The sequence below is a fragment of the Pongo pygmaeus genome, chromosome 21 (assembly GCF_028885625.2).
Source record: "Pongo pygmaeus isolate AG05252 chromosome 21, NHGRI_mPonPyg2-v2.0_pri, whole genome shotgun sequence".
NCBI lineage: Eukaryota > Metazoa > Chordata > Mammalia > Primates > Hominidae > Pongo > Pongo pygmaeus.
In genome coordinates this window covers 41,454,361-41,470,285 of record NC_072394.2, presented here as the reverse complement: position 1 = coordinate 41,470,285, position 15,925 = coordinate 41,454,361, and the positions used below count along the sequence as shown (strand labels likewise).

Below are 15,925 nucleotides of genomic sequence, written 5' to 3'. Positions count from 1 at the left end.
GTAAGTTCCCTAAAGGTGGTACTATTTCCAAAGCCATCAACAATATATAAAAATGGCAGTTTCACTGCATTCTTACTAGCAATGTTTTGGCAAAAAGGGTTACCTTCTTTTACATTACATTTATTTGATTACTATCGGCATATTTCTTCTTTTGTGAATTTTTTGTTCTAATCCCTTAGCCCATTTATCAACCTGAAAACTGTTTTTTCCTAACTATATTAAATAAAATCATTCTATAATAAAGTTTTTAATCTTTTTTATCTCATGACTGCTGAACGCATCTTTCACTAATTGCTTTCTATTTTTTAACACTTAAGATGTTTTAAATTTGCATGTAATTTATTTAGTCTCCATGATTTTCTGTATTTTCCTAAGCACTGAGCTGATAAATCTCAAATCTACATGTCTAAATATGATCTAATCCGATATCCAGTCTCTTCTCTCCTATTGTCCATAAGAAATTTCCATGTAAAATATGCACTCTAAACAGGGGTGATATAAATTCCAAAGGGGTGGAAACTGGTTCTTGGAGGCAGGGATGGGGAGTATCTTAAGACACTACAATGGCCTGTGGCCCTCCAAAGCTCAATCCTACCCTACAAAATCTTATTCCTTAGTATTTAATTTCTTAGGCTGGGTAGAATTTAAATTTAACTTTTCTCCTGGGCAGGGGTCTGATAATGAAACACAGGTGAAGAACACCAATTGCTGAAGTAAGGCTGTCATCTACCTGTTGGGTGACAGGTGCTTAACCAGCTGCTCTCCAACTGGGTGCCCCTTGTAAGCGTCCTGTTTCTATCAATGACTCCAACATGGCTCAATGGCCCAGGTTTCAACTCTTCCCTCTCTCGTGGATATATTCACCCATCAAATATTCTCTGAGCATCTCATATACTCCTCACTCCAAGCACTTGTCTCCAGTCCTCCTTCCCTAGAGTGCTCTTTGCCACCTTTTTCTAATTCAACCAGACCCCGAAGCTTGACCGGACTCCCACCACACCTCAAGGAAGCTGCAGGACTTCCCAAGCCAGCCCTCTCCGGATTCCTTCTTCCCGGCATTCCTTCCACATTTGCCAGCACGTCTTCTATGATTACTAAAGTATCTACTACTTTAACTAAGAGGACTGACAATCTTAGTACTTTGTGTATCCATATGAATATCTCCCTTCATTACACTGTTCCCTTAGAGTAAAAGCCAAGACTCCGTCATTGTTTAATCACTTGCTCTTAGTATAAAGACAAAAGAAGACTGAAATGGAACCGCCTGGGCTCAAGTTCTGACTCCATCATACCCTCACTGTGTAACTTCAGCAAGTTACATTTTACCTTTTAGCCACGCTTTTCTCACCTATAAGATGTGGAAAAGAGCACACATTTCACAGCGTTGTTGTGAGCATTAAATTAATAAACACATGGAACACTCAGAGCACTGTCTAGCCACTTATAAGCACTCAGGAAATGTTACCAAGTACTAATGGTGCTGAGGATGTGGCTGAGTACCTGGCACACAGTAGGCTTTCAGGCTGACTGCTGAGGCGGGTGTGTCACTTCCTTAAAAGCGTAGACTTCTGAGCCACATACAGATCTGGCTCTCCTCCTTACCAGTTGTGTTGTCCTGAATTTAATCTAACTTCTCCCTAGGATCTTATGACTAATTGTAAAATGAGGATAATATTACCAACACCTCATAGAGTGCGAGATTGAGCAAGAGAATATTTGGAGAACCCCTGCCACAGCGTAACCTACTTACTGTGTCCCTCATTAATAGTAGTCACTGTCACTGCTAGAGGCCAGAGACTATGTCTTACATAGTACTTTTCTGTCTTATCCTTAGTAGCTGCCTAGGCTAAATACCCAGCACTTGCTTTAATAATACTTGTCTTTGAAAATAAAATTTAATTTTTATGTAATAGCTACTAATATCACTGACCAAAAAGTAATTTTTCTTGCAAAGCCTACATGGGAAAATCAATAACATGATGTGCACTGATGTGACTGTTAGTGATTCTTAAGTATTGTCATGGGCTATGAAATTCCTTTAGTAAGAATGCCCATCAGAAAGAAAAATGGACCTCCTTGGAAAAAATACGCAACTTGACCTTCAGCTTTTCACAGATGCAGGCAACTCAAAATATAAAACCCAGTGTTGGTACAGAGCACGCCACGCTGCCTCGCACCAGCCCAGCATGAGAACTTTAGGAAAACAACTCAACAGAATGAAGCAAGAGAAGTCACAAGCTGGGACAGTTTCTTCTCACCTTCACTAGACTTCTTGGGCACTTGAAACTTGACAAGAAGCTTTTTCAATTGTTCTCTTACAGTCGCAGCTCTGACAAGACCCTTGTAATTCAGAAAATGTTCCTGACACCATTGAGAGTTCTTATTGTGCTACAGAACAACCCAGAGAGAGGGAGTTAGAAAACAGACACGTTCTCGACTAAGGCTATGTTGTAAAGATCATTCTTCTCTCTTCCCCCATGTGCTGTTGCTATTCAGTGACATAAGATCTAAACATAGGAACTGGCCCTTTTTTGCCCCATCTCTCAAAACAGATGTTAACAACCTTGCATACATCTGACTGTTCTGCAACCTCACTCTTTACACTAAAGGGCAAATGAGAACTTAATGACACGCAGAGACGGTTTCAATCTTAAATATCTTCATGAGATGTGAACTATCAGAAAGAACCACTTCTCCATGTGGTTCTTTGTAAATCAACTTTTCTTCTTTGGCTTGCTTGAATGTATCACTTTATTATACTAGAAGCCAACAATATGACACTTGCCAATGTAGAAATAATTTACAAATTACTATTATTTGTCCCCAAAGCATGATTTTTCTATCAACAGCATTTAATTTTTTCTGCATTCATAAGTATGATCATTATGTCTTAGAGTAAATTATTGCTGTGGAAAATGTACCTCTGAAATTCTATTGTAAGTAAAAGTGCTTTAAAAAAGAAAATGTAATTAATAGAAGATATTCCAAGAAGGCAACCATAGAATAATACAACGTAGACCTATACCCACTTTCTACTGGCAGAGAAAGCTTCAGACTGCAAATGATACATTGTGCCTGTACAAATGAATTTTAACTGATTTAAGCCATAAGTCTCAAAAAGAGATGAATTTCTTTTTTCTGAAAACTTTTCACCAACTGAATAATCTTCCTCAAATCACTGGTAAACAAAAATTTGGTATTTCTTCATTTCTAAAAGAGTATTTAAGAAATGAATATTAAAAATCTGAAATATTATACCCTTTCTTTTATGTAAGGTTTCTTTTTTCATCATTTTCATCACCTTTATTAACAATTTTTCATGAGAACTTTAAGCTGCATTATTTGCTTAGTTTCAAAGAATATTAACAATAAAAAATTAACATCACTTATAGCTAAATATGGGTGGGATATGTGAATATGCACAGATCTCAACTAAATGTCTTTTCATGGCAGCTGGGACAGCTTTGAAGATTCAACCCAGGACTACGAGTCGCTCTCAGCCTCATTCACCTGGCAGAAAATGTAACAGAACTTTCTATTCAAATGTTGCCTTTCTGTCTACTACACAGTGGATGTGAGATGACGTGAGGCTGGGCCACCGGCCTGCCACTAGTGTACCATATCTCCAAGCAAGGGAAAGCAATGAATGATTCCCGTATTCTTCTCAGCAATACCTCACCACAAACTCAGGCAGAAAGCCCGACCCACCAGTTAGAAGTACTGGCAATAAATCTAATAGGAAAATCAAGGGCTCTCTTGGCCATTCCTTTACGAACTGAACTTCTGGGATCCTCCCTCCTAGATCACCTCCAGAGGGTGGTGTGTTGAGGCGGCACTTCGAGCAGTAGTTGTGCTTACTTTGATAAATGCTTCATATACGTTGAGCATAGTGAGGTGGTCGCCCTCCTCCACAGCAAATTTACGGTGCACTCGAATCTGGAAAGAATAAAGCAACATTCAGAATCTGACTCTTGGCTGGGTGTGGTGGCTCACCCCTGTAATCCCAGCATTTGGGGAGGTTAAAGTGGGAGGATTGCTTGAGCCCAGAAGTTTGAGACCAGCCTGGGCAACATAGGTAAACCCCATGTCTACAAAAACTAAAAAAAAAAATCAGCAGGGCATGGTGGTGTGTGCCTCCAAGTCCCAGCTACTAGGCTGAAGTGGGAGGATCGCTTGAGCCCAGGAGCCATGTTTGCACCACTGCGCTCCAACCAAGGCAACAGGGGGAGACCCTGTTTCAAAAAAAAAAAAAGAAAAGAAAAAAAGAAATTGACTCCTGTGAGCCTTTTGAACTGGGAAGTAATATTGCATGGCGAATAGCGTGTGGGTTATGGATTCAGAAAGACCTGGTTTGCAGCATTCTAGCTCTGCCATATCTTGAAAGAACTCAGCTTGGTTACTTAACGTCTCTCAGCCTTGATTTCCTCATCTGTAAAATCAGGAAACTAAACCTATCAAGATTGCTGTGGATTAAGATAATTTACTATAAGGTATCTGGCAAAGAAATGTGATAAAGTGTTAGTGTTCTTGTCTCTCTCCTCCTTCAGGTTAATTAAAAACAAAACTAAACAAAAACAGATATAAGCATCCGGGCACAGAGGCAGAAAAACTTTGTAATCTATAGTTATACAGCTGACAAGGAGGATCCCAACAATCCCTAAGAAAGTCTCTCTCCTCCTCATTACACATACAAATTCAGCCCCTCCATGCATAAGGCTGCTAATTCTCTGACTTTCAAACAGGAACTGACTTCGAACTCATCTCTGACCTACCTCTATCAGCACACCTTACTTCTGAGTATCTATCTCTTCAGTATCAAAACTTTTCCTTCTATCTTTCCAGTGTTCACTCAATTAGTCATTGCTGATGCCTGCACCTTAGGTGGGGATTGGATCTCTCTAGCTTATAATGCCCCACCTGCAACACCACCATGATGCCATGTGGTGCCCAGAATCAGCCTGCTATACCCTGGCACCTGACTTCTTATGTCACTAATGTGCCCACCAAGGTTTCTAGCAGAGCAGTCTGAACGACAATTTCCCTGACAGAAACTAGAAGTTGGTAGTTCAGTGGTTAAGGTGTGGGGCTCTGGACTGTGAATCCAGAGCCAACAATTCTGGCTGTGCAACTGTGAGTGAGTTATCTAACCTCTCTGTGCCTCCATCTTTAAAACATGATAATAGGCCAGGCACGGTGGCTCACGCTTGTAATACCAGCACTTTGGGAGGTCAAGGCGGGCGGATCACCTGAGGTCAGGAGTTCGAGACCGGCCTGGCCAATATGGTGAAACCCCATCTCTACCAAAAATACAAAAATTAGCCGGGCGTGGTGGAGCACACCTGTAATCCTAGCTACCTGGGAGGCAGGAGGATTGCTTGAACCCGGGAGGCAGAGTGCAGTTGCAGTGAGCTGCGATCACACCACTGCACCCCAGCCTGAGCAATAGAGTGAGACTCCCTCTCAATAAATAAATAAGTAAATAAAATATGATAATAATATCTACTTCCCAGGCTTATGATGAAGATAAAGTGGAATGATGTCTGCAAAACACCTGACACAACATCAAGGACACAATAAACACTCAAAACATGAGCAGATCACATTTGTACAGCTCTGTCTTCAGCAGTTCCTGAGTACAGTTTTGACAAGGAAAGCTCAAAGCAAAAGAGACTGGTACAGACAGCCTGGGGACAGAGCTGACTTACTGCCTGAGACTTCTGGTTTGGGGGGACCACAAAGATATTCTGGATCTGCATCATGGCAGCGATGCTTAGAATTTCCTGAGAACAGCCGAAGTTTCCTGTAAAACAAAAAGCATGTTTGGTTTCAACCATATAATGTGTCAACAAGAAGTGAAAGACATTTTCTGATACTTTCCTTGCACCACATTGAAGACTAAGATCGTATTTTTTCTACAGCTTAATTTTTAAAGTTTATAGTATATAAGCCTGGGCAACATGGCAAACCCCATCTCTACAAAAAATTAAACAATTAGCCAGGCATGGTGGTATGTGCTGTGGCCCACCTACTCAGTAGGATTGCTTAAAGCTGGGAGGTCAAGGCTGCAGTGAGCCAAGTTCATGCCACTGCACTCCAGCCAGGGTGACAGAGCAAGACCCTCTCTCAGAAAAATTACAAAATAAAGTTTATAATATATAAATATTTCACTCAGCCAAATGTGAAGTCCCATATGTAACCCAGATGAATAGTAGCCTTGAAGGACTCCAAAAAAGGAGGTGTTACTGCCCTCTGCAGCTGAAATACGAGGGACTCTGACTATAAGCCAAGGTCAAGACTGGCCCCAACACTAAGGGCAGGTCAGCTCCACACGTGCTCCCTACCCTCCTGTGGGACATCTGGAATCCTGGCAGGAAGTCAGAGAAGGGAAGGGGACAGGGAATGAGCGGCTTGTGCCCCTTCTGCTGTTTCTCTGTTCCTGACCCCTTCTATGAAGTGGCTTCCTTCTCAAAACAGTTCATCTCAGCTGGGAAGCTCAAGGCACAACTAGACCAGCAAAGCACACTGGGGGCTGCTGGAGCACCTGGAAACAGAGTCGCCAGCAATCACCACTCCAGGGCACAAGGCAGAGCACACTGCACTGCTCGTCCCATCTCCCCACTGCCTCCCACCTCATGAATGATGCACTTCCCCAGTCCACACTTAGAATCCTGTTTCTCGGCTGGGTGCAATAGCTCACACACATATATGGTAATCCCAGCACTTTGGGAGGCCGAGGCGGGCAGATGACCTGAGGTCAGCAGTTCAAAACCAGCCTGGCCAACATGGTGAAACCCCATCTCTACTAAAAATACAAAATTAGCTGGGCATGGTGGCACATGCCTGTAATCCCAGATACTCAGGAGGCTGAGGCACGAGAATCGCTTGAACTGACCCACGAGTCAGAGGTTGTAGTGAGCTGAGATTGCACCACTGCACTCCAGCCTGGGCGACAGCGACACTCCGTCTCAAAAAAAAAAAAAAAAAGAATCCTGTTTCTAAATGGAAGGCTGAGAACAAGTGGTTGTTTCAAAACATAATTAGTTAGCTTTCCCCATACTGGGTCTAAAGTACATCTTCATAAATTGCCAGTTGACATAAAAGTTAGACAAAAGCAAGAAAAAATTAAACTATCTTTCCCAGAGGTAAAAAAACAAATTATACTTTCTAGATGACTTTGCTTTCTAATTATGAGAAGACTTCCAGATCTTTTAACCTAGAACCCATGTCCTCACAAAAATCTGAAGAAGTCAAAGAAATTGGAACCCTCATGTACTGCTGGCAGAAATGCAAAATGGTACACCCATTAATCGAAAATGGTAGGGCACTACCTCAAAAAACTAAAAATGAACTTATATGCTCTAACAATCACACTTCTAGGTATATATCCAAAGGAACTGAAACTGATATTTCAAGGAGATATCTGCATTCCCATATTCATTTCAGCATTATTTACAACAGCCAAAATTTGGAAGCAATCCAAGTGTCCATTCACTGGATGAACGAATAAAGAAAACGTGGTATATATAAATATGTACACACACAATGAAATAACATGCAGCCTTAAAAAAGAAGAGAACACTGTCATTCACGACAGCATAAATGGAACTGGAGGACATTATGTCAAGTGAAATAAGGCAGGCACAGAAAGACAAACACTGTATGATCTCACTCATATATGGAATCTAAAAAAGTCAATCTCATAGAAACAGAGAGTAGAAAGGTGGTTACCAGAGGTTGAGAGATCCCCTGGGTCAGGGGGTGAATGGAGAAAGGGGAGGTGTTGATCAAAGGGCACAAAGTTTCAGTTAGACTGGAGGAATAGGTTTTAGTGATCTATTGCACTGCATGGTGACCACAGTTAATAATAATGTATTGTATATTTCAAAATTGCTAAAAGAATAGAATTTTAACATTCTTAGCACAAATTCTTAGCACAAAAAAATGATAAGTTGGTAAGTTGGTGAGTATATTAATTTGCCTGACTGAATCTACAATGTGTACATAGATTAAAACATCACACTGTATCTCAAAAATATATACAATTATTATTTGTCAATTAAAAATAAAATTTTAAAAATTAAAGAATTATCATGATTTAGTAATTCCACTTCTGGCTATATACCCAAAAAACATAAAAGCAGGGACTCAAAATGATATCTGTGTATCCATGTTCATAGCAGCATTATTCACAATAGCCAAAAGTTAGAAGCAACTAAAGTGTCTGTCAACAGAAAAATAAGCAAAACATGGTATAGATATACAATAAAGTACTATTCTGCCTTAAAAATGAAGAAAATTTTAACACATACTACAACATGGATGAACCTGGAAGACATTATGCTAACAGAAACAAGAGAGTCACGAAGGACAAATACTGTGTGATTGCACTTCTGAGGGTTCTTAGAGCAGTCAAATTCATAGAGACAGAAAGTAGTGGTGGTTGCCAGGGGCTGGGCAGAGGAGAGAATAGGGAATTTGTGTTTACCAAGTATGGAGTTTCAATGGAGAAGATGGAAAAAGTTCTAGAAATGGATGGTGCTGATGGTTGCACAACAATGTGAACGTACTCTGTATCACAGAACTACACACTTAAAATGGTTAAAACAATAAACGTTATGTTATAGATATATATATACTTTTTTACCATATTGTACCCTCTTCCCCAGGGTGCTCAGAATTCAGGCAAACAACACCTCTGACGGTCAAAATAAAATCAATTCAAGCTATCAGGCTCTACCCACCTGATTCAAGCAGCATTTTGGCAAACATGGGATTCAAAGGAAACTCTGCAATTCTCATGCCAAGCGGTTCAGTCAGGCGACAGTCTTTGTCCAGACCTGCCGTAAGAACAACAAAAGAAATCAGAAGGCAGGTACCATTGTGTTGGAAGGCATACAGTTGTTGAGAGAATAAAAGATAATGTATGTTAAAAAGAAGAAAGTATCCAAAAGATGATTCACGCACTACCAAACTCCATTTGACACTACAGTGTCATTACATTAAAAGAAGAAAAGATCTCCACTGGGCTCTTGAATACCCAATGTTTAAAAACTGATACTGCTAAAGACTTCTATTCAAGGACTTAATTATAAGGAAATCCCCCTGCAGCCTTCTGCTGCTTGTACCCTCTCCTCAATCCACAAGAGCCTCACCTGTTCCCACTACTCCGAAGAGACCACTCTTCCCAAGAACCTAACAATCGGGTAGCACCAAACACAAGGCATCCTCCTGATGGCCTCAGCAGCACTCGGCTCTGCTGGCCGCTGCTTCTTGGAACTACTCTTCACCAGCTCCTGGCCCCCAACTCTCCTGGTTCTCTGCCATCTCCATTGCCCCCTCACTGTCTGGACTTTCTTCCACCTCCAGGACCGGACAGGCCACAGATGTGCCAGGATGGTATTGATGGCATCCCGCGTCCTGTGCCCTTCTCATACTAAATGAGTGATATGGTTTGGCTGTGTCCCCACCCAAATCTCACCTGGAACTGTAAACATGTCAAGGGCGGGGCCAGGTGGAGATAACTGAATCACAGGGGCAGTCTCCCCCATACTGTTCTCGTGATAATAAGTTTCACAAGATCTGATGGCTTTATAAATGGGAGTTCCCCTGCACAAGTTCTCTTGCCTGCTGCCATGTAAGATATGCCTTTGCTCTTCCACAACTGTGAGGCCTCCCCAGCCATGTGGAACTGTGAGTCCATTAAACCTTTCCTTTATAAATTACCCAGTCTTGAGTATCTCTTTATTAGCAGCAATGAGAACAACAATGAGGAACTACAAGGCCAGCAACTTGGAATCTAAACACTAACCCAGATCCCTCTGGTGCCAACACCAGCCCTGTTCATGCAACTGCCTCCTGAGCATTTTGCTGAACTGGGCTGACTCTTTCAACTCCCCACCTCCCCTTCTTGCCCTCTACCACTTGCCAATATCCAGGTATTGGATTCCCAAGATACAGACTACTGTTTTACTACTTAAATGCTGCAAGATCTCAGAGTAAGGCAGAGCTCAGTAAGACATCTCTTTAAAGGTGGTAATTCAGCTTGAAATCAAATGAAGCTGCGGGGCGGGGGGGGGTGCTGGGGGGGTGGGGGGGGGGGTGGGGAGGGTCCCTCTATCTTTTCCAGCTTATTTAGGGTATTGAAGAAATAGGAAATATTTTAAATTTCTGTTTGACTGGAGAAAAACCAGCCCAAATAAAAACTCCAATGCTGTCAACATTCTCTCATCCTCACTACAGATCAGTCCAGGAAACGTGCTTTCAAGTTCCTATTACATGCTTGAGAAGAGGGGGTGGAAACCTTCTCCAACACACATTCACTCCAGGCTGATCTTATGTAAATCCAGCTGAAGGTCTTTTAAATCACTGGAGAGCTTTTAAATCAGTAACTGGCTATTCACAGAGAAGTAAAATCAACATAATGAATGAAGATGGACCCCTACCTCACTCCACACCAAAAAAGTAACTTAAAATGGATCAGACCTAATGTAAGGGCCAAAACTATAAAACCTAGGAGAATATCTTAATGACTACAGGTTAGGCAAGTTTCTTAGACATGACACCAAGGGCACACGTAACAAAAGAAAAATATAGATAAATGGAACCACAAAAAAACTTAAAATTTTTGTACTGCAAACAATACTAATAAGTAAAAAGTAAGTACATGTAAGTAAAAAGCCAAAACACAAAAATGGGAGAAATATTTACAAACCACATATCTGGTAAGAATATGTGCCCAGAATGTATGAAGAACTTCAACTCAATTAAAAAAAAAAAAAAAAGACAACAGCACAAATAAAAATGGGCAAAGGATTTGAACAGACTTTTCTCCAAAGATTTACAAATGGGCAGCAAGCACACGAAAAGGTGCTCAACATCATGACTCATCAGGGAAACGCAAATCAAAACCAAGAGATACCATTTCACACCCACTAGGATGGCTGTAACACAAAAGACAGACAATTACAAGCATTGGCAACAATGTGGAAAAACTGGAACTCTCATACATTGCTGGTGGGAATGTCCACCAAAACCACATTTATATGCTAATATTTATAGCAGCATTATTTATATCAGCCAAAAAGTGGAAACAACCCAAATGTCCATCAACTAATGAATGGATAAAAAATATGTGGTATATCCATACAACAGAATATTATTCAGCGATCAAAAGGGATAAGGTATGAATATATGTTACAACATGAAGGAAACTGTGAAACATCATACTAAATGAAAGAAGCTGCTATGGTTTGGATGTAGTTTGCCCCCACCAAAGCTCATGTTGCAATTTGATCCCCAACGTGACAGTGTTGGGAGATGGGGCCTAGTGGGAGGTGTATGGGTCATGAGGGTGATCCCTCATGAACAGATTAATGCCCTTACCCATGGTGAGTAATGGATTAGTTCCCATGACAGCAGGTTCTTAAAAGAGCCTGGCTTCCTCTGTTTCTCTTTCTGGCTTCCTCTCTTGCCATGTGATCTCTGCACCCGCCCACTCTCCTTTTGCTTTCCACCTTGAGTGGAAGCAGGCTGAGGCCCTCCTCAAATACAGCTGCCTAACCTTGGAGCTTTCAGCCACCTGAATCGTGAGCCAAATAAACCTCTTTAGAAATTACCCAGCCTCCGGCATTCTGTTATAGCAACAGCAGACAGACTGAGACAGAAGCCAGTCACAAAAGACCACATATTATATAATTCTATTTACATGAAATGTCCAGAAAAGGCACACCTATAGAGATAAAAAGTCTCTATAGAGATTGAACCAGAGAGTGGTTGCCTTGGGCTGGGGGACTAGGGGGCAAGAGAATGAGAAGTTCGGTGCTAATGGGTAAAGATTTCTTTTTTGGGTGATGAATATGCTCTACAATTAGACTGTGGTGATGGTTGCACAACCCTGAAAATATGCTAAGAGCCTCTGAATTTGTACACTGTAAATGATTGAATTGTATAGTACATAAACTATACTTCAATACAGCTATTTTAAAAAAAAAGTAACACTCAAAATAAATCTCAAAAAGCAAAATCTCCATTAAAACTTAATTCAAAATTGGAAATTATATTCATTTGTGGTACCAGTCACAGAAGAGACACTACTCCCCGAAGAGGTGAATTCAGACTACGATTTTCTCTATGTCAAGATAAATGCTATTAAGCTTGGGACAAAAGCAATTGCGGGTTTTGCTATTACTTTCAATGGCAAAAACCACAATTATTTTTGCACCAACCTAATAACATCTTCAATCGACAACTAAATAGAAGTTCCCCCATAACATGGTGTTAGAAGCTGATAATGTCCCCAATTCTCCACAAGCAACTCCAGGAATGAAATGAAGAGGATTTAGGGAGAGAATACTGAGCCACAATTTTTAAGGATGTGGTTGTTGGGTGGAGAAAAAAGGTCTGGGGAGGTAAGATCTGACATCCTGGTAGGGAACTGCTGATCTCTAAACGTCTCTTAGGAGTGTAGCCCTGGTGAGTCTTACTAATAGCTTCTGATGAACTGGCATGTTTTATATACTGGCTGTCATAATTAGCTTTCATGTGTCTAATTATGGTCCCAACTTCCTATTTCAATAAAGTATCATTAAGGGGATTATACATATGGGGAGAACCAATCCCATTCCCGAAGATACTAAGAGCCCTAAAGTGAATACGACCTCACTAATATCGCAAAAGAGAACACATAATAATAAGAGAGAATGATGAGAGAAACTGGCATACCTCCCAGAGCATACAGTAACTCCAAGGCTTGAACCATCGACTGTGCTGGAGGGGGCTGGAAAAAAACATAAAAACCTTCCTAAATCGATTTATTTGGGCAACAAACATTAAAATGTGGCTGTTTCCTTTTCAAATCCATTCTCCCCTCTAACATGCCCCATTCTTCCCAGCCTCCATGTTCTGTTCTTGCTGTTGGCACCTCTTGAAATGTCCTTCCTGTCCTTCTAGGCACCCTTGTACTGCTTGGCCTTTAAGGCTCAGCTTGATGAAACATTTCCCTTTGAAGCGCTCCCTCATCCTCCCCTCCATCAGACATGATACGTCCCTATCTTAAACTACCTCTTCATTTTCCTTAAACCCTCCTGAGACATTTCTAATTTTTACTTCACAGACTCAACCTTCTACTACACTGGGGCCCCAGGACACTGCAGCACTCAGGGCTCAGGGATGATTTATCTTTGCATCCCCCATAGACCCACTCCAGGCCCCGTGGTGGGTAAATAACATATGCTGAATTTGTTTTTTCTTAATCCCTGTCTGGAAACTGCAACATATGTTGAATCTGAATTTCAAAAAATAATAGTTTCTAGAGAACCTAAAGTTCATAAGCAGAGCTGATGTACTGAGCCAGCCTCAGTCTGATTTTCCAGATCTTTACCTCCTTTCCTTCTACAAATCTTGACTGAGCACCTAAGTGCCAGGCATCATATTTTTTTCTCTCTAAACTATGTGGTTTCTAATAACCCAGGTAATAAAATTATAGTACATTTTTAAACTGCATAGCATGTTTTCTAAATGCATTTTTTCTAAATTCACATAGCATTTTTTTCTAAATGCATTCACATAACAAATGTATTTTAATCATCACATTGTTTTAGCTCAGTTTTACAGATGAGGAAACTGAACTGCAATAAGGAAAAGACAGCTGAAAAAGGTCATATAGGCAGTTGGTGGCAAAGCTGAACTCAGGCCTCGTTTTTCCCAGTCTACCTTCCCTACTTTGTTCACCAAAGACCAAAGTTAAACTTTTTTAAACGCTGTAGTGACTGTACACACAGGTGAACACACTTACGAGGGCAGGAACTAAACCTATTGGATTCATTACACAGACAGGGTTCAACAAATCACCATTGAGCAAATCATGTAAATGATCCACTAGCCCTTCCTTGGTGCTTACATCTTTCTCTACAAAGAGGCAAAATGGGCAACACCTAAATGAAGGAGCTTAAACTCTCTGAGATCTTTTATACTGAGAGTGGATGAGGTAACAGGAATAGCAATCTCTGAACTAGGCTTTTAACAATTACAGAAAAAACTAACAAGGTCATCTCTGACTCAATTCCTGGCCCGATTTCCAGTGAATTAACAAAAAAAACTTATCCCCCTCCACAAAAATCTTATCCATAGTATTTTCATCTAATCACACTCACTAGTATTTCTCTATGACCCCAACTGATTTGGGATAATACAGAAACACTGTTTTAACATATCTGGAATTACTGTTTATGTATAGTTTTAGTGTGGTCTTCTCACTACATGTTTTTCTGTTTTCATTGTTTCTTGTACCCATACAAACTTCACAGTAACTACTTGGGATGACTGCATAATACTCTATGACAATCATACTCCATAAAAAAGTCAATTTTCTTATTGCTGGGCAATTAAATTGTTTCCAGTTTTTCACCATTGTAAATAACATTGCTAAATATACAAAATTATATGTATTCTGTAATTTCAATCATAAAAACCACAACTTCAGGGGACAATAACCAGAAGGAAATATGTGAAGATAAATTTGTATGTATTTTTTTTTATTTTTCAACTGTCCAAAAGTTTTACGATAATTTTCATTATTTATATTTTTAAATGTAATATAAATGCTATAAGCATTATCACATATGTAAGCTTTTTTTCTTCTTCTGAATTATTTTTTCAGGAGAAATTTTTATGAGAAGAAATAGCAGGCATTTCTACGGCTCATTAAATGTTGTCAGAAAGTCCTCCATGGGGACAGAAACGGTATAACATGGGAGGAATTTACTTTCCCAAATTGTGGCAGTTTTGGATTTCACCATTTTTCTTTATACTTGATCATTTAATTAGTGTAAAGTCAACTGCACACAGTGGTTCACACCTGTAATCCCAGCACTTTGGGAGGCCAAGGTGGGCAGATCACCTGAAGTCAGGCGTTCAAGACCATCCTGGCCAACACGGCAAAACCCCGTCTCTACTAAAAATACAAAAAATTAACCAAGCATGATGGCTCTTTCCTGTAGTCCCAGCTACTTGGGAGGCTGAGACACGAGAATCGCTTGAACCCAAGAGGCGGAGGTTGCAGTGAGCTGAGATTGCACAACTGCACTCCAGCCTGGGTGAGAGTGAGACTGTCTCAGAAAATAAAGAAAGAAAAAAAGAATAGCCAAAGAAATCATAAAGGCAAAAATAGATTACTGTGAATATGTTTAGAATGTCCACACATTAAAAAAAAAAAGTAAAATATAAATAGAAAATATTTGTAAGAAATATTATAAAAATTAATGTCTTTAATATTCAAAGGACTCTTGAAAATCACTAACAGACACAATTCTAACAGATAAATAGCTTAACAATTCAGAAGAAATACAAACTGACTAATAAATGTTTTTATAAAAATCTACCTTATGAGAAATTTAAAAATAATTATAATAAAGGTGATTTCCTCTCTCTCTCTCTCTCTCTCTCTCTCTGGCCAATCAAATCAGCAAAACTAAAGAAGATAACATGGCACAATGGAAGTACCACAAGGTGGGCATTCATGCACTGCTAGAGTTGACATTGGTAAAGCAATCTGGCCATGTAACAGGACCCTAAACAGGACTATGGCCCTTTAACCCAGTCATTCCACTCCTAGAAATCATCTCAGGAAGCAATCAGGCACAAGGGTCTTCCTGCAGCTCTATCTAAACCCTCCAGGATCCCCCAATCATGGTACTCCTGCATCTAGGCCTGTACAAAGACTAGCTGTCCTGGAACTCTCCACCCCTCCTAACCTGGTGAGATCCTATTTGGGTTTCAGGTTTCACCTGGGAGGCCCTTCCTTTGTCTCTCAGAGCCCTGGACACACGGCTCTGTAATTACCCACTTACTTGTCTCTATTCCCCAGCAGACAAGAACAGGAACTATGTAAGAATAGGAATTGAGGCTACCTTGTCTGGCTGTTTTCCCC

The 15,925-nt window shown here is 40.4% G+C and overlaps 1 protein-coding gene across 3 annotated transcripts in view; it reads right to left on the bottom strand.

Annotated features, from left to right (window-relative positions):
• The window catches only part of DHX35 (DEAH-box helicase 35), a 78,917-nt gene that overhangs the window by 12,078 nt on the left and 50,914 nt on the right, over window positions 1-15,925 (bottom strand). For all 3 annotated transcript variants that reach the window (XM_063659380.1, XM_054467529.2, XM_054467526.2), the window contains 5 exons: window positions 12,721-12,775; window positions 8,742-8,837; window positions 5,706-5,800; window positions 3,859-3,936; window positions 2,259-2,388 (listed from right to left, as the gene is read on the bottom strand). In XM_063659380.1, the coding sequence (XP_063515450.1) occupies window positions 2,259-2,388; window positions 3,859-3,936; window positions 5,706-5,800; window positions 8,742-8,837; window positions 12,721-12,775 (454 nt within the window). The remainder of the gene's footprint in view (window positions 1-2,258; window positions 2,389-3,858; window positions 3,937-5,705; window positions 5,801-8,741; window positions 8,838-12,720; window positions 12,776-15,925) is intronic.